The sequence below is a fragment of the Perognathus longimembris genome, chromosome 19, assembly GCF_023159225.1.
Source record: "Perognathus longimembris pacificus isolate PPM17 chromosome 19, ASM2315922v1, whole genome shotgun sequence".
Classification (NCBI taxonomy): Eukaryota; Metazoa; Chordata; class Mammalia; order Rodentia; family Heteromyidae; genus Perognathus; species Perognathus longimembris.
Genome location: NC_063179.1, coordinates 7,662,614 through 7,683,835, shown reverse-complemented (window position 1 = coordinate 7,683,835; position 21,222 = coordinate 7,662,614). Strand labels below are relative to the sequence as shown.

The window sequence follows — 21,222 nt, the reverse complement described above, 5'->3', positions numbered from 1 at the left end:
GGATCAGTATTGGCAGCCAAGTAACAAAGATCAGGCAAAAAGAGGAAAATGGTAGAACTGAGTGAGACTCTTGACAAGGTCAGAGGATCGCACATGCTGAGCCTCAGCTGGGTAGCCCAGGGTGCGTGGTCACACTGGCTTTTCCCTTGTAGTAGGAGCTCACAGGTAAGAAGGGCGTGGGACAGATTTTGGCGAGTTGGTTGCTTTTGAAATTGAGTCTCCCTTTCTATATAACCCAGGCTGAATACTATACATCCTCAGCCAGACTCAGACTCATAATCTTCATGAGTTCTGCGATTACAGGCGTGCACCCCTATGCCTGGCCTAAGATAGACTGGTTTATTGAGTTTTATGTTTTAGGGAGAGAACAGCAAGCAGTTCAGTCTGTACCTTGGATGCCTTCTTATCAATGAAGTAGGAGGTGAAGCTATTGGCTGAGTGAGAGGGAAGTAGGCGGCCCAGAAATACTGAGAGAAGGGAATGGGAAAGATGAGGTGGCTGAATGGGCAGCCGTCAGCCCAGGGAGGTTGGAGACCATACGCGTGGAGGAGCCGCAGATCGTGTTATGTTTGTGACTCTCTCGAAGACCAAGTGGAAGTCAACAGCTCTAGGCGAGAGCAGCACTGCTGAGTAATGAGTGGATCTTGGGTTGGAGATTTCAGACATGATTTGAAATCCAAGGAACTGAGCATGAACGTTGTGGGAGAAACCGCTGGCGTGGCAGAAGATTGCCTCTGGTTGTATCCCACCTGTCCCCATCGGGTCTCCACAGAAATGTGAGAGAGATCAGTGACAAAGGTAGGGCTGGAGCATGGCGAGCCGGAGCCTGGCAGGGAAGGTCACTGGCACGGAGGAGGTGGAAGAGCTGAGGGGATCCGGGTCTGGCGGACACAGAGAGTTGACGCTTCTGCTTGGAATCCCACCGGGCATCCGTTAGGGGAGTTAAGATGAGATGGGAGGTGGCTAGGTGGTGGGGGTCTTGGAGAAGCAGGGAGTTTCTATGAGAGCAGAGGAAAAATGATTGCAGCAGCCATGGAGAATGGGGGTGTTCATCCACCCACCGCCCCCCCCCCCCCCAGGACGGGAAGCACAGAGCAGCCACAGAGCTCTTTCCCTGGGCCTCCTGCCCTCCTCCTCTCCAGGCCTTCATCCACCCCAGAAGAGGGGGAAGAAGACCGTGGTGAGGGCAGGGTTATTTGTGCAGGACCTCGGGCGCTCACACAGGCCTTGTGAACCACAGCCGAAACCACAGGCAGGATGGAAAGCAGCAGCGTCAATCAGAGGCCAGAGGAGTCAGATTAATGGACCCCTTTGTTGCCATAGTCATGCTTGTGGCTCATTGGCCCAAACTTTGTCCTGAGACCGCACAAATAAGCTTTCTACACTTTAGGGGTCACAGGCATCCTAGCCAGGAGACAAACGGGAAGGTAGAGAGGAAGGAAGGACCCCCTCACCCTGAGCCATGGGGTCCAGACTTCTGCCCCGCCTGCAGAGTCTGCTTGTACCCCATCAGCATGGAATGACAGCAGGTTGGGGGTAGGGGGGATGTGGAGTACTTGTCCTGACAAATCTTAGTCCGTAGTACTGGGATTTTTCTGGTTTCCAGACTCCAAATTTACCATGTCAGGAAATCTTTTAGTATTTACTGATCTGGACAGTTTGTACCAGAAAGCTCTGTTCATACCTGTGGGCTTTGGTAGCCAATTCCTGGGACTTTGTGGGTGGTTTTTTTTTTTTTAATATTTCTTAATATCCTGTGGTTTCGCAACTTACTGTAGAAAAACAGAGAATAAGAATATTTTTTTAAATAAAGCACACATCAGAACACCATGACCTTGGAACACACCGGAAGATAGGGAGATAGGAGTGAGGCACCCGGAGCTTGCTGGAAGCAGATGTGCTTTGGCGTCAGATGTCCCCACTGCTAGGTGCCTCCTATTAGGGTCTGAAGCGTGGATGAGAACCAGCTGTTGCTAAGGGGCAGCTTCATATCTACAGGGGCCAGAGTGCTATTAGGTGTGGCCCTCGTGTGAAGCAGAATACCTCTGACTGGGAAACTAGGGAAGCAGCAGGTGGATCTCAGTGCCTATGAATATTTGGGGCCAGACACATCCTGAAGACCTCACTCATCCTGCAGATAATCTAGACACTCCCTGAGCTGGACTTCAAGGCTTGATCCGGTCTTCATCACTGACCCTGGCAGCTTCCTTCCCCCGGGTCTTCCCAGAGGTGCAGGTGCAGCATTGCTGGAAAAAGGCAGCTCACCAACAGCTGACACTAAACTATAGAAGTCACAGGCACTCTCGGACGTGTGTGGGGCTCTCTGTTCCTGTCTATCTGTATCTGTCTGGGATGTTCTCGTGTAGTCTTCTGGCTTTAAATGCTCCAGGATCCTCAAGCCAGCTCTTACTAACTATGTGGAACTCTTCTTTTGTTTGTTTGGTTGGTTGGTGGTGGGGCTTAAACTCAGGGGCTGGGCACTGTCCTTGAGTTTTTCTGCTCAAGGCTAGTGTTCTACCATTGAGTCACAGTTCCACTTCCAGTTTTCTGGTGGTTAATTGGAGGTAAGAGTCTCACAGACTTTCCTGCCCGGGCTGGCTTCGACCTGTGATTCTCAGATCTCAGCCTCCTGAGTAGCTAGGATTACAAGGGTGAGCCAACAGTGCCCAGCTCTATTTGGAATTCCAATGGACATCTCAAGTCTCCCTTCCCCCACACACCCATCTCTGTAAATCACTGTTCCATTTGAGACTCAAGCCAAAAAATTCCACAGTCATCCTAGACTTCTGTCTTTTCTTCACACCCACCATGTATGTAGTCCATCTCTAGATCTGGCTACTTCCAGAACACTCTGCAGTCACTCTGCTTCTCTCCCCCACCTTATCCACATCAACCCCTCTTCTCTGGTCTGCATTCCCACAGAGCCCATGCTGATGTGAGTCCCTGTCTTGCCTTTTTCAGGACCTTTCATGAGTGCTTACTGGTCTCAGTACAAGACAGAATGCTCTTCACTTGATCTCAAATGATCCCAGCATCGCCTGATTTTCCAAGGAAGGGAGGGAGGGAGGGAAAGAGGGAGGAAAGGAGGAAGGAAGGAAGGAAGGAAGGAAGGAAGGAAGGAAGGAAGGAAGGAAGGAAGGAAATAATAGACTCATTAATTAATTATAGCATCATCTAAGTGTCACACCTGACCTCTGCCGGAAAAAAAAAAAATCCTCCTTGCATTGGGATACTTATTCCAGCTTTTAACCCGGTGCCCTAAACTCTACAACCCTACTGTGATCGGTTGGGTTATTTCTGGGAAAATGAGTCCCTGGGGTCACTCAGTAGTTAAGTGGTAGAAGCTGATTCCAGCCCAAGTCTGCTTGCCTGGGCACCAGTGCTCTGTCCTGAAATTACCATAATTGTTGAGCTAAATGGAACTTCCCCCCTGGTCCTGCAGACAGAGCTATCATTACCTGAGCCTTCCTGCTTCCTGGTGCAGCAGCCCTAGCCAGGTTCTGAAACAGTTGGTGGGGATGAAAGCTTTTGCAATGGTTGCCCCCGCCAGAACTTGTCTTCTTAGCAAACAGTAGAGTTCTGCCAAGCAGACAGGTGACCAGCACTCTGAGGTGCTTTTGCAATTTGTGCTAAAGAATAGATGCCATTTAAATTAGAATTCACCTGCTAGGAATCAAAAACAAAGTAAGCAATTCACCATCATAGACTTAGGGGATCATGGGAAAGAGAAAGATCAAACTGAACAGATTCTTCAAGTGTGAGATGAGTCACGTGAAGCTTCCCGAGCTGGGTTGTCTGGAAGCAGAGCCTGTGTGTGGATCTCATTCCCTGGGATGCAAGGCGCAAGGGCTGTCGGGAGAAGGGGAGGGGCTGTGGGCCTGGGCACTGGGGAAAAGTTAAGCAAGCCTAGGCAGATTCCACTTCCAATTAATTAGAAAAACCTTGGGCTGGAGGTATGGCTCAAGTGGTAAAGTACCACCTGCGAACAAGAAGGCTGAGTGTAAAGCTGAGTTTGAACACTGGTACCAGCCCATACAGAGAGAGGGAGAGAGAGAGAGAGAGAGAGAGAGAGAGACTACTTAAAGGTAATAAAAATAGGAGAGACAGAAGAAAGTAAGAGATAGAGGAGACAAGAAAAAAATGTATCTTCTTTGGGTTATACCACAGAGATATAATGAGGTCCTGTTCAAAGACTGAAATGCAGGCAAGGCATTATGGTGTCTTTTTTTTTTTTTTTTTATCTGACTCTGACCATGGATAGCTGTCATTTTTCAGTAGGCAAAACTGATAGAGTGAGCCCTTCGGTGCACTTGAGGCGGAGTGATAGCCAAGTGCCAGTGTGGGGTCCCGCATGGATGGTGACAGTGTGGGGTCCCCCCCCACACACACATGATGGTGACAGTGGGGAGGCGGGAGTTCCTGGGGCAGAGGGGAAATGGAAACTAATTTCCACTCACTTGTGCCTTGGACCTCAGCAAACTCTCAGCAGTGAAGTCTGTTGTTAAAAGTAACCGAGTGCACTAAGAACTAAATTGCCTGCTCAGTTGCTTGTTCCTGAGGACAGAGGCAGTGTCCTGGAGACATTTTAGTCACAGAAGCCTCTCATCCCCACCAACTCGTGATCCTTGTGTGCCAGTTGGGAGAATTGGTTTGGAAATCCGTCCAGATAAGCCTTCTAGCCTCACAGGGGCCCCCCAGAGGATGGTTAAAGGGCTCAAACGTTCACCGGTCACATTTCCTTCTTCAAGAAGTAATGAACACAAGCTGGAGGTGTGGCTCAAGGGGTAGATGATGAGCCATTGAGTGAAAGTATCAGATACCAAGTTCAAGTCCCAGTCTTGGAGGTAAAAGGAAAGAAATAATATGCAGAGAACCGTTTGATTCTAGGGCTGTGGCTCCGTGGTAGAACGCCTGCCTAGCAGGTACAAGGACCTGTGTTCCACTTACTGCCCTGCACAAAGATGAAAGAAGAAGACAGAAATCATGTGTTCTGTGTCAAGTTGTTCTTTTCCTATGCATTTGTCTGTCCAGAGCTCAGGATTGTATTGCAAATTAAAGTCACCACCCACTGATAGCATAATACGTTTTCTCATAACATAGGATCCCTGCAAGAACGTGCCCAGGAGTTTACTACACATGTGAGCTGCCATGCATGGATGTGTGTGTACACACACACACACACACACACACACACACACACACACCTGCTTTAAAGAAAATGTCACCCATTGATATAAACTGCCCAGTGCACCTCCAGAATGGGTTTCCATTATGTAGATTCAGTCTAAAATAATTGGTTTGTTTATTAGGATAGGTTTTCACTATGTGTAGCTTGGGCTGGCCTTGAACTTGCAATCCTCCTGCCTCAGTCTCTCAAATGCTGGAAATACAGATGTGTCCCACCATACTTACCTAACATCTAAAACAAATGATCAAAACTCCGTAGAATCATTTTCCAGTATTACTATGAAATTCTTGTTGGATTTTTCTATTACTTTAGTCCAGTGGACTTTTCCTGGACTGTCTACACACACACACACACACACACACACACACACACACACACACACTACTCAAAATGAAATTAATCTGGGTCCACATGAGAACCACTGTCTTTCCCCAAATCACAGCGAGGTTTCCCCTGCCTGGCGTTGCTATGGAAACCTGATCCGCTGAGTTTTATGCTTGCTTTTCTGTGATTTCCCGCTTCCTCATGCTGTGGGTGTTCTTCTTTCCCTTTGCAGGCCTTGAACCGGGGCATTGCCGCTGTCAAGGAAGATGCTGTCGAGATGCTAGCCAGCTACGGGCTGGCATACTCCCTGATGAAGTTCTTCACAGGTCCTATGAGTGACTTCAAAAATGTGGGCCTGGTGTTTGTGAACAGCAAGCGAGACAGGACCAAAGCCGTCCTGTGCATGGTGGTAGCCGGCGCCATCGCTGCCGTCTTTCACACCCTCATAGGTAAGGCTTTGACTGGCACTGAAGCCTCTGGCTTTGTAGCCATGTTTTTTATTCCTCTTAACGGATTTATAGTTACTGGAATAAATGATTTCTTAACTGAAATATCCCTCATGAAAATTTCAAAGGGTAGAAGGAATAGTGCTCATGTTCCTAGCTCCAGCAAATAAATCTATCTTCCTGGAGAGCTGTAGTTTTGTATCTCTGGTTCCCAAAGTCAAGGAGGGAGTGATTTGATCAAGCGATGGTTGTTCCTACGAATGGCATTGTGTAAGGTAAAATACCACCCCCACCAGGTGGTGGTGCCTCACATCTGTAATCCTAGCTACTCAGGAGGCTGAGGTATGAGGATCGCAGTTCAAAGCCAGCCTGGACAGGAAAGTCTGTGAGACTCTTCTCTCCAATTAACCACCAGAAAACCAGAAGTGGCACTGTGACTCAAAGTGGTACAATGCTAGCCTTGAGTAAAAATGCTCAGGGACAGTGCCGAGGCCCTGAGTTCAAGCCTTACCACCGCCACCACCACCCCCCCCCCCAAAAAGACAGCTTTTTGTTAGAGGCACACATGTACCAGTTTATTGATCCTAGAATAAACATAGGATTGTTATTTAAAATTGATCCTCTTGGTATTGTGAGCAAAGGGCAGGCTGTATTATTTGTTCAAATGAATTTGTTCTAGTGCTTCTCTTTGCTGATTTAGTCAAAGACAAGACTGATGGCATTTGGCAAAGCATTCTTTCCATAAAATGGGAAGCTAGATGGTACTTACGGAGATGCCCACAAGTGGAGCAGGGCCTTGGGGAGCACATTTCCTCAGGCGTGGGCTTCTCCTTCCACCGTCTTCTTGGTGGTTCTGAAACCCCAAGACATTATTTCCTAATGTGCCCCTGCTTCTATGCTTATCTGTCAGGATAAATATTAAGTCCCATGTGTGTTTGGAGCCAGTTGGTAAAATACTGTGACTGTCACTTCCTAGGCCACTGTGAGCCCTGCTGTTGTAACTGCTATGTAGGCCTGGATGCCAATGGCAATAGAGGAGTCATCCAAACTCACGGTGTATTCCCGGACAGCTAATGCTTACTCACATCATTGTGATCTCAAAGTTAATAGGGCATGGCCTTTGTGGTTTTCCTCTTTAACATGGAATCGAATTTCGTTCTAAGAACTATGTGGAAGAGAACAACTCGGCTTAATGAAATTATTCAACCAGAGTGTTGATATTGATCATTTTATCTGTGCTCAAAATGTCATTCAGAGTGAAGATAGGCTGAGGAAGATGCTTTTCTTTCTCTCAGTTGGTTCCTGAAACTACCAGTCTTTTTGCAGCTATATATAATCTAAGCTATTTCTAAAGATAGTCTACGCAGTGAGAAAATTCCGTACATCCTTGAGGCAAAGATCTTATCTAAATAGTGAATTAGTTCCCTTTTGTTACTGGTATTTTTACTTGGGTCTCTAAAATAACCTCACATACCCTGTTTTAACCATGCTGGAATGAGAATTTGAGATAAATAGCTAATAGCTAGCTGTCAACGGCTAAGAAAGTGGAAAGTGAGCGGACTGTATTTGAGGCAAGTGTGGTCATTGAAATAGAAATGAGCATGGTTTTTCAACTTAAACTTAAGTTTTTCTCTTTTAGAGTAGAATCATAAAATTTGGAATTTAACTCTCAAGAGTTATCTAATAATCTTTTTGTCACCTTTGATATTTTGTACACTGAAAGCTCTTATTGCTTGCAGCAAGCAACATACCTTCTGCAGTGGATAAGTAAGAACATATCAATTTCTGTAGAATACCTAAGTTTCATATTTTTTAAATACTTTTTGATTTGAGAAGACTTTATTATTATTGTTAGTAGTAGTCATAGTCGTAGTCGTAGTAGGAGTCGTAGCTTTAAGTAGTTGTACAAAGGGGTTTCAATGCAGCATGACAATTTATGAGTACAATGCAACTTGATCAATGTCACCTCTTTCCTAAATCTCCTGTTTCATGGGCCGCCTTTCCGTTTTCCTCCAGAATGCTTAGTCTCTGTTGTTTTCTTCTCTCTGATACAGCTTCCTCTTCATTCACCTTTCTCCCTCCTTCCTTCTTCTTTGGTGTGTCAGGTCTTGGCCATGTTTGCCTTCTCTCATCTGGAGCACAGCCCCCAATGGGATATTACTACTTCTCCATCCATGCCCAGTCTTCCTGGCATCATTTTCCTGTATCAGTGACCTTTAACCTCACAGTACCAGTTTCTAAATTGTATCTCCTGAAGGTGTTCAATAGAGCCTTCCGCCTCTTTTCATTTTTTAGTAATGTTAACAGTAGATGCTTACATTTCCACTTTCGCAGTCAGTGCTTGGATAACCGTGCTTGTCATGGGATAAAACCCAAACGCGATGGATGTGCTGAACCTGAGGCACTGTGGTATGATCTCAGGAAGCCTGGCCAGCCAGCTTTGCCCAGGTGGATATGGAGATGAGCATCTGATCTGCAGGAGCTGCCTTGAGCGGGGCCTATAGTCAGCCAGACCCCACCTACCCACAAGGCATCTGGCTAGCTCAGGGTCGGCATGTGTGCACAGACATCTTGGCCTACACTTCAGTTTTCTGTGTCCTTTGTTCAGATGAAACCAGGCTGGTTGCTTTAAATGTTTCATTAATTGCCACTTCCCTTACCACTTTAATGAATTTATCCCCCCCCCCAGTTTTTGGTGGTGGTGGTAGTGGTGGTGGTGTGATTTTTAGAAGCACGTGGATTAGGAAGAGCTTCTTTTGGGGGGCAGCGGTGGGACTCAAAGGCCTTGTAGAATGGCTCTAATCCAGCTCTTTCTAGGGCTTGTTTTTCCCCCCTAGTTTTCAATATAAAATAAATTCAAGTGCTTGACCCTTTTCTAATACTTGGCTGCACTGTCCCATTTTGCACTTTTGCAGTGAGTGGCCAGTTCCTTGGTTTGCTTTCTACTTTACCTGTTTGCTTTACTCTGTAAGATATTACTTTTTCCCTAGTGTGAAGCATTTTGTACTTTTAAGGAACATGTTTCTCCTCTCATGTGTTCTTACTGATAAAGCGCATCCATTTTACCATAGGATGTTGTTAAACATCAGTTGAGCCATTTTAACACCACGCACATTGCTGGAGCCCGCCTTCCTCTTGGAATGTTGACAGGAGAGAATGGAAGAGCAAGTGTAAGAATTGCTTTGTGTCATTTACTTTCTGAATGACCCAGTAACTTCTCATTGGTGTGGTTCAACAAAGTTATGTGATGAATGAATGAACCTACTGATCCAAAGACATTGAGGCCAGGTACCAGTGGCTCACACCTGTAATCTGAGCTACTCAGGAGACTAAGATCTGAAGATTGCGGTTTGAGGCCAGCCCAAGCTGAAAAGTCTCCTAGAGACTCTTTATCACCAATAAACTACTAAAAAAAAAAAAAAAAAAAAAAAAAGCTGGAAGTGATGCTGTGACTCAGTGGTAGAGCAGTAGCCTTGAGCCCAAAGAGGCTCAGCAACAGCCCCCCATTCCCTGAGTTGAATCCCCAGGACCAGAAAATTAATAAATAAATGAGAGATTGACTGCAGAGGATATGGTAGTCAGTCAGATACACCCTTCTCCATGGGTATATGCAACTGACGGAGAAGTGTGTGCATCTAGCCAGTGCGGATTAATAAAATGCTGTCAGCAAGAGCTTTGGAGAGTGGTGAAAATAAACTGAAGCAAAAGCTGGGTGCATTAAAACATCCCTAGACCCAAAAAGAACAGAGTGACTAGTGCCCGCAAGAAAACAGAGGAAGGAAGTCTTTGAGAGACAGGCAGCGGCCACACGTTGATCATTGGGAAGAAGAGATGTGAAGCAAGCAAGAATCCAGCTCTGACTCTATGAGGTCCCTGAGTAGATGCGGCACTCTAGGAACCAGGAGAAGGACGTTTGGAGCCTGAGATGAGGAAGAGCTCTGTAGACTGCATGGAAAGCTAAGGGAAAGAGGAAGGAATAGGCATCAGGGAAATGGAGGTAGAGGGGAAGCTGTCGGAGGGAGTCACGTGGCCACATTGCCCGCAGCTCTGGGCGGAGCCCCTTGGAAACCCTTTGGCTCCACTGAGCTCTTTTTGTGATGTCTCACAGATAAGCATATTGCTTATGTGTGTCTGTATCACCTTTCACCAAGGAGGTTGCTGTGTTGGATTCATATTCATCTTCGTAACCTCCTCATCTCTAAAGAAATCATTTTGTCTTTAGGAAAGCTGGCTGTATTTTCTAACTACATCATCTCCTTGTCTTGGTTTAGATACCCTATGATTTCTTTCAAAGGCCTTGCATTTCATGGTACTTCCAAACATTTGAGAAATCCTGCTTTCTTCCCAGCATGGCTTTGAGTTTAGCTGGCTGGCCCTGCCATGCTTTCTGTTATTAGTATTAAGAAATTAGATCCCTGTGGGATCTTCTTCTCTTAGCAGGGCCTTCACACGTGGCCATGTCCACCTCCAAACAGTAGGGCACAGGTGCAGCTCCTCGCGCTATTAACCCTGTGCCGTATCTATTATTAGTTAGTGGGTCACAGTAGGACAACCAAAATAGGCTCAGGTCAAAGAGCAGCCAAAGCTCATTTGCAGCGTCGTCTGTTACTAATTGCATTTGTACCACTAAAGGGAAGAACTTTATATGGGGTCCTCGTCATTACAATTGCTCCAGATGAGGAATTCTTTTTCACTGCATCTCATCACGGCTCAGCAGGGCATTCTCCCATCCTCCAGACATGACCACTTGAGTGTGGGCTTCCCACTCAGGGCGGAACAGATTCCACAGACCACACAGCCTCCTGACCTAGCGTCCCCTTTGAACTTAATTATAACCATGTCCTCTGTCGTGGGCTCATCCATGAGGCACTGTTTATAAAAGCTGCAGAGCACAGGGCTTGCCCTCGCGGCCTTGTCATCGAGGCCCATGGTCACTGAAGGTGGTAATCCTGTTTCTCACGCTAATCCTGTTTCTCACTCTTAGGGAATCTATAAAAGAGAAAGCTGGCTGACCTTGCAACGGGGTTTCGTTGGGATCCAAGTCAATTTTACCTACAAGGAAATTAGTGCTTCCTTTCTCTCTCACAGAATACAGGAGCCATTGTTGTGGCTTTTGGCTTTCTTTCCTTAGAGACGGGTGCCTTGTTCAGATTCAGCCTGGTGGTCAGAAGGACTGAATGGTTGCAGTAGGGAGAGAGCAGTTGAAGTCATTTCAAGACCGGGTCCATGTGCCAGTGGTGGGTGGTTGTTGTTGTTTTTTCCCCAAATCGTCACCCTTATGCATGGGTTGTGGAGCAGCATCCCTGCAGAGCGGGAAATGAGTCTGGTTTCCCGTCAGTCACCCCAGCAAGGTGCTGGGAATGAACGGCTTGATAGTCTTGTGCTTTGTTGTTGTTCGGTCTTCTAAAACCAACTCTAATACTCGTGCTCAAAACACAAGGGTCTCTTTGTTGTTGTTCACCACATGCCGGCTACCTGCGTGGTCAGGGTGACTCGCGTGTGTAGCTCACCGAAGGTCGGGAGGGCCAGCGGAAGGTCAGCCACGGGCCGGCCCACCCAGGTGGCCTCTGTGGGGGCCGCTGGACTCCCCTCTCTGGTCCTTCATGGCCCCCTAGCATTGCCTGAGCTTGTTTGACAGCTGTGGCCAGGCTCCAGGTGGAAGGGTAGAGGCGCAGAAGCTTCCTGAGGCAAGAACCACAAGGGCCACACGCCCCTCCCCGACGGCCAGCGGGGGCCGAGGGCAGGGCCATCCGCTGCAGATTTTGACAGAGCAAGTTGTGAAGTCACAAAGTAGAGACAGAAGGAGGAAGGAGGAACTAGGGACGCCTTCACAATTACTTCCTTTGGGTGGAATGGATCCGTGCATCTCTTCAGCCTACATTTATCACACACGTACTACATGGTAAACACTGGACTAGACCCTGGTCCTGTGGGTTCAGACCCGAGTGAGGTAAGTTCTCCGGAGAGAAGCAGATGCCAGCAGGAAAGTAGGATGCGCCCCGTGCTGCCAGGTAGAAGGTTGTTCTTGGGTTTGAAGTCGGTATTTACTTGCACACGGTTCTCTGATCTTTCTCCCAGGTCTAGGCCACGCAGTCCTCTCCCACCCCGTTTTCCAGACCCACGGTGTTGCCCAGTCCAGATTACACTTGAGTCATACATCAGTGTCCCCACCTCCGTGCAGGAAACTTTCCCCTTCGCGGCTGGCCAGTTGGCACGGTGCCTGGTACAAACAAGGCGTTCAACACATATTTGCTGAAGTGATTTAGATGTGGTCTGTCAGCCGTGCGAGCGCACACACTTGGGAAGTGATACATCAGAAACCGGGGCGGAAGGCAGCTGCTCCCGTGAGGAGCCTCGTAAACAGGGCTCCGTGCTCAGTAGACAACAGAGGTGGACTTTTAAGTATCATGAACCTGGAGATTCGAATGAGAAAAAGGCTCCTCATGCATGTCTTTCATTTCTTGGAAATCTACATTGTCAAGATATCGTCAGGTAGACTGGTTTTGATTCATGTTACTACTTCATAGTTTGCAATATGTGCTGGTAAGTAGTTTAGGAGCACGTTTGAAAGGGGCCATACCATCCCCCTCGGTGGCGGAGGTCATGGGGGCTGTGAGCTTAGAAGCCCATTCTGTCTTTCCTTCTTTTGGTCAAGGTCAAAGCTAGCTACCTATAAATAGGTCAAGTCAGCATCCATCCTCTTGCGGTTTACAATGTCGTAAAGCCTGCTTATACCCGCTCAGAAGCCTTGTTTCATTTTGTTTTATAACTTTCTGCTCCTCATTATGAGCACTCGCTTGCAGAACGGTGTTGGTGAGGCAGTGGATGGGAGTTGTTACTAAATCTTGCTAACACAGCTAGCCTGGTAATTAGGGACTCTATGCAAAGCACTCTAGGCAAATCATCATCAGCCTTGCTCTCCCTGTGCTGGAAATAGCTCACGGGCAGCCAAGTGAGGCAGGAAGGACTTGGGGGACAGGAGAGACTGAGTGAAGACAGGTGCCGGGGTTTCACACTCAACAGTGCCCAGAGTGGGAGTCACCCTTGCCACTAGAAGATTCTCCCTCCACCATCAAAGATGAGAGGGAGGTAAGAAAATGTTTTCCTTAAGTAGCTGAAAGAGGAAATGCTGAAAATGAAAAGAAGTTAAAAAAAAAAAGAAAGCAAAGAAGCCTTGGGTCCAAAGTCCCAAGACTAAAACTTGGGGTCCAAAGAGAGTTCCCCAAAAGGCTCGGGGAGCCGAGAACAATGATGAAGCTCACACAGAAAGCTAGGCTGGCTCCTCCTCACAAGAAAAGAGGGCCCAGCGATTCTCCAGGCCCCACTAAGCGGGAGGCCCTACACAAAAGCACTGTCTGGATGTTTTAGTTAAATAAATAGTTCCATTGATGAAACACACACACACACACACACACACACACACACACACACACACACACACCTTGCTCTCAACAGTTCCAACTCCTGCCCCATCTCTTCTACTACCACTGACCCAGACTTTAACACAAAAATAAGCCCCTCTCTTCCTCAGAGGCTGCCTGCCTTCATTTGGAAGGGCTACTGTGGGCACTGCTGTCTCCAGAAGTTTCTGCTCTTGATTGTGGAGGCTGGAAGGCCCAGGACAGGGTGTTGGCAGTCTTGGTTCCTTTTGAGGACTGTGAGGAAAAAAAAACCTGACTGTGCCTATGCCCTGGCTTGTGGGCCTTTGCCACGTTCTTTGGCACATAAAGGCACCATGAAGTGCTTGCCTTCATCCCCACCCGGGGGTCCTATCTGTGAGATATCTTGGTTTTCTTGGTACCCCCTTTTATGAGGACACCAGCCACACCAGGTGTCCAGGACGACCTCATCTTAACTCCTATCTGCAGTCACCCTGGTGCTCCATAGATCATGTCCTGAGGTGTGGGCATTGGGACTGTGATGTTTGAACCTTAAGAAGACATAGGTTGCTTCAGCACAACCCCTCCTTGATCCCCAGCTTTGACCTCTGCAACCAAGATCACTTAACAAGAGATTCTACTGACTGACACCTTGACCAGGGGATGTAGCTCATGGGCTAGTCATAGCGGCCTCGTGCTCATGGGCCCGCCATCACAACCTTGTCCATCGCCAGTGGCTTGTGTCAGGGTGGGGTCAGTACTATGGGTGTGGAGACTGCTCACAGGACGCAACAGAGTGAACATCTGTGGATTGCACGAGGACACATGTACAGATACACAGAAGCCACGATACACGTGGAGGTAAAGCTTCCACCGCTCAGCGTCTGGAGCAAGCTGTTTGTAGACTCTTGTGTGTCACACCAGCTGAGCATGGGTCTGAATACGCATCTTCCCTCCTCCCTACACCTCACCCACATGTCCGCCGGGGACCCCATGGGTGCAGCTCAGCAGCCTGGCGGCCTCCTCCCGACCTCTCCTGCCCCAGATGCCTGGGGCTCTAAACTGATCCCCACAAAGAACAGAGGGTTCTTCCTCTTTCCTGCGTTCTGTACTAATGAGCTGTCCCCCAAATTTTGAAACGGCTGAGGGATGGGTCTTCTGATTTCACACAGTGTGAGACTGCTCCATTCTGACCTCACGCGGAGAGCCGCGCACTGAGAGCGCGCACCTGAGAACCTTAGAGGCTCGGTACCCAGAGCCCCCCGCGGTGGGCCAATCCAGGTTGGCTGGTGGCATTGTCGGTACCCAGAGCCCACCGCGGTGGGCCAACCCAGGTTGGCTGGTGGCATTGTCGGTACCCAGAGCCCACTGCGGTGGGCCAATCCAGGTTGGCTGGTGGCATTTGTCAGGACGCCTCGCTCCCTCCCCTTATGCCTGGGTGTGGAATGTGTTGAGTGCCAGCAGGGTTTGTCACACATCTGACACATGCTGACACTTCCTTCTCTGCACCTCCAGATGTTACTTTCTATAGCACAGACCCCTCCCGGTGCTGCCACCTGCTCCCAGGAGGTGGAATGGAAAGACTGGCGAGTGTGAAAAGCTAGCTTGAAAACTTGTACTGAGGAGCCGGGCATCTGAATCCAGCTGGAAAGTCTGTAAGAGTCTTGTCACCCATTAACTATCAAAAAGCTGAAAGTGGCACTGTGGCTCACATGGTAGAGTGCCAGTCTTGAGCAAAGAAAAGCTACTAACGGTGTTTCGGGGCTCTGAGTTCAAGCCTCAGTACCAGTACATACACACACACACACACACACACACACACACACACACTGTACTGAGCACTAAGGCTAGGGTTAAAGTATCAGAACACCTGCTACATTAACATATATATACATTTAGCTTCACATACATCCACAGAGCATTCTTTAATTACATAGAAATGATATTCTAAATGTGCAACTGTAGACTGAATAAGCCGACATTAAACTACCGAAAGGAGCCAGTGGATTAGAAGGTAGAAGCATATCGTGGAAGGTGTTCTCATGCCTTCGAAGGTGGTCCCCTTTTCCTGTTAAAACTCACACATACACCCCACATACCTGTAGAGGAGCTGGATGACTAGAGAGCCCAAAGTGTTAGTTAGCTGTGGCTTCCTCTGGATAGAGGGATGAGGTCCTAGATGATTTTCTTGTCATTTTCCTATAGCCACTGGATCTTCTAAATCATTTTTAAGTTTTCTTAGATAAAAAGTGTGTATGAACTCCCTTTTTTTCTTCCTTTTCTTTTTTTTTTTTTTTTTTTGTCAGTCATGGGGCTTGAACTCTGGTCCTGCACACTGTCCCTGAGCTCTTCAGCTCAAGGCTGGTGCTGTACCACTTGAACCCCAATGCCACTTCTGGTTTTCTGGTTGTTAATTGGAGCTAAGAGTCTCACAGACTTTTCTGCCCGACCTGGCTTATAACCGTGATCCTCAGATCGCAGCCTCCTGAGTAGCTAGGATGACAGGTATGAGCCACTGGCTCCCGGCTAGCACTCCCTTTCTAAATGTTTCACGTCTGTGTTCTTGGCCCTCAGCTTATAGTGACTTAGGCTACTACATCATCAATAAACTGCACCATGTGGATGAGTCCGTGGGGAGCAAAACACGAAGGGCCTTCCTGTATCTCGCCGCTTTCCCCTTCATGGATGCCATGGTAAGCAAGGAGCCGTTGGGGTTTTGCTTTGTGAAACATACAGGACAGAACATTCACTGTGTTTGCCATGTGTCTGCGTACAGTTCAGTGGCATGAAGAACACTCATGTTCTTGTGCAGCCAATCTAGAGTCCTTGCCACTTTTCAGAACTGGAGCTCTGTGTCCATTAAGACAGTTCCCCATCCCCTGCCCTGGAAACCTCCCCTCTCCGCGCGGTCTCCGGGAATTTGGCTCCATTCTCCATTAGACACCTCATGTCAGTGAGAGCATGTGCTGTTTTGTGACTGGCTTATTTCATTTTACAAGATACCCTTATTACTCCCTTCAGGTTGTAGCACATGTTACAGTTTCATTCCTTTTTATGTTTTTCTATCTTATGTTTATTATCTTTAAGTAGTTGTACAAAGGAGTTGCCGTTTAACAAAGGAGTTTAGGAATGCAAGCTATCCCGAGCAATGTCACCTTTCAACATTCCCACCCATCCCTCCCTTTTCCTCATTCTTCCTAATTTTATAGGCCATACACTGAATTCTGGATTGCATTAGAGCTCAGGAATGTTCCCTTGCATAGATGTAGTTAATGCATTTTAATATTACTTCATTTTCTGTTTGTTTATTGTAGTATAAGGAATGGAACCCGGGGACTCACGGGTGCTAGGCAGGTGCTTTCCCACTGAGCTACACTCCTGACTCTAACAGGAGTCTTATATATATAATATTATATGTATAATATAATATATAATACATAATTATATATAATATAATATATAATTATATTTTTATACCACTCCCCGCCTTAAGTCTCATGAGCTTTAGACATATAAGTAAGTAGACCTCTGTTGAGATGAGGTTGTATCCACAAATCCTTAGAAGAATGAAACAAGGTTAAAAAAAAAAATACATATAGCCATCTCCCACCAGGTCCTCGGAAGCATGGCCACTGGGCAGATGGTTGGCATAGCCTCCGTGATTCCCAGACAGCATTCACCCTGTGCACAGGCCAGCCTTACACACTCAGCTCCCAGGTGGCCATGGAGGTTCTGGTTCTTAATTGTGGGGCCGCCACCCTGGGTGGAAGGGTTGAGTCATCTGGACACATGCTCTGGATTTCCTTCCTTGTTGCAGGTTGTGTTTCTTCAGTGAGGTACCAACAGACATTCCAGGGAAGAGAGGGCAAGGGGGCTGCGCTCTGAGTCAGCTTCCCCCGGCTCACCTGGCTTACAGCCCACTTGCTTTTTTAATGTAAGCCCACTGACTTTAGCAGAAAAGTGATAAAGCAACCTTCTTCCCATCCTGAACGAGTTAGGCCTAACCCCCGAGACGGAGGCCAAGAGGCCTCCCTAACGCCCATCCTCCCCTCTGAACCGAACGGGGAAGCTAAGTAGAGCATTCCTAGTACGCAGTGGCTGCTGGGACCTCGGGACAGTTAGCGGACGTGAATAGCGGACTGTTAAATAGCCGCTCTGCCCTTGCCCTTTTGTGCTACTTTAATTGCCGGAAGAGAGCTCCTAAAACAGTATAGGACTAATTTGGACTTGAATATTCCTAGTCCAAAAATCCAACGTCCTGAACGCTTCAAAAGCCAGCACAATAGCACAACCTGAGAATTCCACACCCAGCCTAAAGTGTGAAGCTCTGATTCATGCACCATTTTCTTTAAATATTACAAATTACCTACAGGCTATACGGTGTATGTGAAACATAAAGGAATTTACGTTTAGACATGGGTCCCAAATCCAAGGTATCTCAATTTAGATATACATAAAGTCCAAAGAAATTCAGAATCCAAAATAGTCCTAATCCCAAGTATCTCTCTCTCTCCCTCCCCCTCTCTCTCTCTCTCTCTCTCTCTCTTTCTTTCTTTCTTTTTGCCAGTCCTGGGCCTGGAACTCAGGGCCTGAGCACTGTCCCTGGCTTCTTTTTGCTCAAGGCCAGCACTCTATCACTTGAGCCACAGCACCACTTCTGGCCTTTCTATATATGTGGTGCTGAGGAATTGAACCCAGGGCTTCATGTGTTTGAGGCAAGCACTCTTGCCACTAGGCCATATCCCAGCCCTAATCCCAAGGATTTTGAATAAGAAATTCTCAACCTGTCTAACAGTAGAGTTCATTTGTGTGACCATACGCTTTTGTTCCATGTTTGATCTATAAATTCTCCCAAGGGCCTTAATATAACAGTAAGAGAGTGCTAATGAAAACCGAAATAATGAACATCTGTACAAAACAGACCATATGTCTCCTCTCCCACCTACACACGAACGCACACACGCGCATGCACGCACACACACACACAGCTTTCATATATCGGTTGGAGAGATAATGTTTCTAAGCCACGAGGCTTATTATCCAGATGGCTCCCAGACAACAAAGGCAGCCCACAAGGTGCTATTCGCAAATGTTATCTACAGTTTGCCCTTCATTGAACATTTGGTACCGTGAGACCACTGAGCAGAGATGTAGCAGCTGGTATTAGAAAGCCTGACACGAACCTGGGGAATAGATTCTCCTTGTGTGACTGTGTTAGCTCCAGTGAAATGTTATTTCTGGGTCAGTTGAAGTCCTCCTTAAAAGTCAGAAAGATGATCCTTAAACAGATCCTATCATGAACTTCAAGCCTAATGCCCAGGCTTAGGGCTGCTACTCCTGTCTTGAGACTTTCCTCTTAACTCCCTTGTAAGGTACAACATCAGGATCAAAATCATCAAGACAAGAAAATAGCAGAACCCTAATCAGTCACTGAAGTGTGGCTATGGTCGTAACCGCGTTACGCCTGAGCCTGAGTACACCAAGCTTCCTAGGAAAAGCCGCTCTGGGTGAAAGCACTTCCCCCTCCACACTTGCTATTTATTCAGCTTCCTGGTGGGCATCTAAACCTAACAAGCCCACTCATCTGCATCCAATTGCTACTAAATAAATAGGTGTAGTCCTTTATTCCACTTAGAACTTCAATATGGAGTGTGCCACCCAACCATGGGAATTCTACCTAGTGAAAACTTACCAAACCTATGCTGCAAGGACTTTGAGAGATAGAAAAGATGTCTCAGGAATACCTCATAAATCCAAACATGGTGGCCCGTACCTGTGGCCCCAGCCACTGAGAAGGTAAGAGGCAGAATGCCCATGCTCTGAGACCAGCCTGGCGTAACAGCACTAGATCCCATCTAAAACACTAAAAGCAAAAGGATTAGCTACGAGGCTCAAGCAGAAGCAAACCTGAGGCCCCCGAGTTCAATCCCCAGCCCCAGGGGGGGAGGATCACAATGGAGATAAACATTACCATGCTAAGGGAGAACTCATAGTCACTTCTTTCCTATCTGACAGGCATGGACCCATGCTGGCATTTTGTTGAAACACAAATACAGTTTCCTGGTGGGATGTGCCTCGATCTCAGACGTCATAGCTCAGGTATGTATGGTCAGCGTGTCGGTCAGCTACAGAGTGGCCTTGTGAGTTAATGGCGAGCTAGACATGACAGAACTGACCTGCGGCGATTCAGTCATTCCCTGTATGGACTGTGATCCATGTTTGTAAAGGAATGAGAAAAGGAAATGTGCTAGGATTGTGTGAATTTGAATTGACTGTCAGTCTGAAGGTGTGGACCTCTATTTTTCAAGGCGTGTGCTTGAGAAATGCCTACCGCACATTTCTGGCACCCTTGGCCAGGTTCTCTCTGTGTGGTTGGATTACGGAGTCCAGTCTGTCGCTCTATTCCAGAAGGAGCACTTGGGAAATTTTCTTCCACTTTGGTTCTCAAAGTGTGGACTCCATGAAGAGTGGTCGGATTCATTCATCATTTCTCCACAGCTGGAAGAACCCAGAAGTTGGTTCCTCTTTTCACATTGTCTGAGAAGTCCGCGTCTCACCTTCTGCAGGTGCAATTTGCCAAGGGCTTGCACAGGCCTGGCCATCCGCGCTTCCTTTCTTCTTTCACCTAGGGCACCACTTGAAAACTTCAGTGACAGTCTTAGATTTCATCTCTGTAATTTATCAGTTAGAACAAGTTCCTAAAACTAGGGGCTTAGAGGGACCATACGGAAGAGGTGGAAATGAGATGGCACCCACTATCAAAAATCCAAATCCAAATGGCCCATTCTGTCTACAAGCATTTCCATCCCTTTCCCCTGCGGAACAGCCTCCTCGGTTTTAAGTTTTATTGTTATTATCTTTTTAATTCCGTTTGTATTCACTTTCAAAGGTGTGCAAAGGAGTTACCATGCACCGATCAGTTAATAAGTGCGATGTATCTTGATGAGTGTCACGCCTTCCGTCCTCCTCCCTCCTCCCTCTCAACCCTCCCCTGCCCCTCATTTCCTTCATGTCATGATATGCATTGAATATTGTGGCTGCATCCCTCCCACCCTCCTTCTCCTCTGCCCTTCTTCTCTTGACCTCCCCATACACACCCTTCAAGGGCTGGTTCCCTGATAGTCATTTTGTTGGATTGTGAATTCGCGTTTTCTAAGGAATTAGGTCCTTCAAATTCTCCCTTGCAAATACTATCTTCTGGTGAATGCTTTTGTGCACACTTGTACACACCCCTCCTATCTATTTTCTTGTACAGTTATAAATTAGTTCTAGCTTCCACATATGAGAGCAAGCATGCATCCTTTGTCTCTCTGGGCCTGACTTACTTCACCTAACATCCACTTCTTTAATAATCGACTGTTGAACTTAGATTTACCTCCCTAAGGAGCAAGAATTAAATTTCCAAATTAATTGCACTTACTCCATGGATCACTATTAAAAGTAATTTAAATTAATTACCATAAACACATATAAGTGAGTGCCTTAATATTAGCTAACATCATTCTTTGATATATCTGTTAATTTTCTTGTAGCATTATTAGAGTTTTGTCCCAGTCTTCCTTTCAGAATCTTCTGAAAGACTAACTAAGCTGCCTTATTCCCTCTAATCACTTAATTTGACATGAAGGAAGAACTGCTCATTCTAACACTGGCATCAGCAAGTCAGTGAATATTTGTAGATGAATTTTGTTTTAGAAACAAAAAGAAGCCAGGTGTGTCGGTGGCTCACGCCTGCAATCTTAGCTATTCAGGAGGCTGAGATCTAAGGATCTCAGAGGTTCAAAGCCAGCCCAGGCAGCAAAGTCTATGAGCCTCTCATCTCCAATTAATTACTGAAAAGCCAGAAATGATACTGTGATTCAAAGTGGTAGAGCACTAGCCTTGA

The 21,222-nt window shown here is 47.0% G+C and overlaps 1 protein-coding gene across 1 annotated transcript in view; it reads left to right on the top strand.

The window, feature by feature from the left end:
* Positions 1-21,222, top strand: part of Ankh (ANKH inorganic pyrophosphate transport regulator) — a 111,240-nt gene that overhangs the window by 64,399 nt on the left and 25,619 nt on the right. The window contains exons 2-4 of the mRNA XM_048368462.1: positions 5,745-5,961; positions 15,912-16,030; positions 19,353-19,436. Coding sequence (XP_048224419.1) covers positions 5,745-5,961; positions 15,912-16,030; positions 19,353-19,436 — 420 coding nt within the window. The remainder of the gene's footprint in view (positions 1-5,744; positions 5,962-15,911; positions 16,031-19,352; positions 19,437-21,222) is intronic.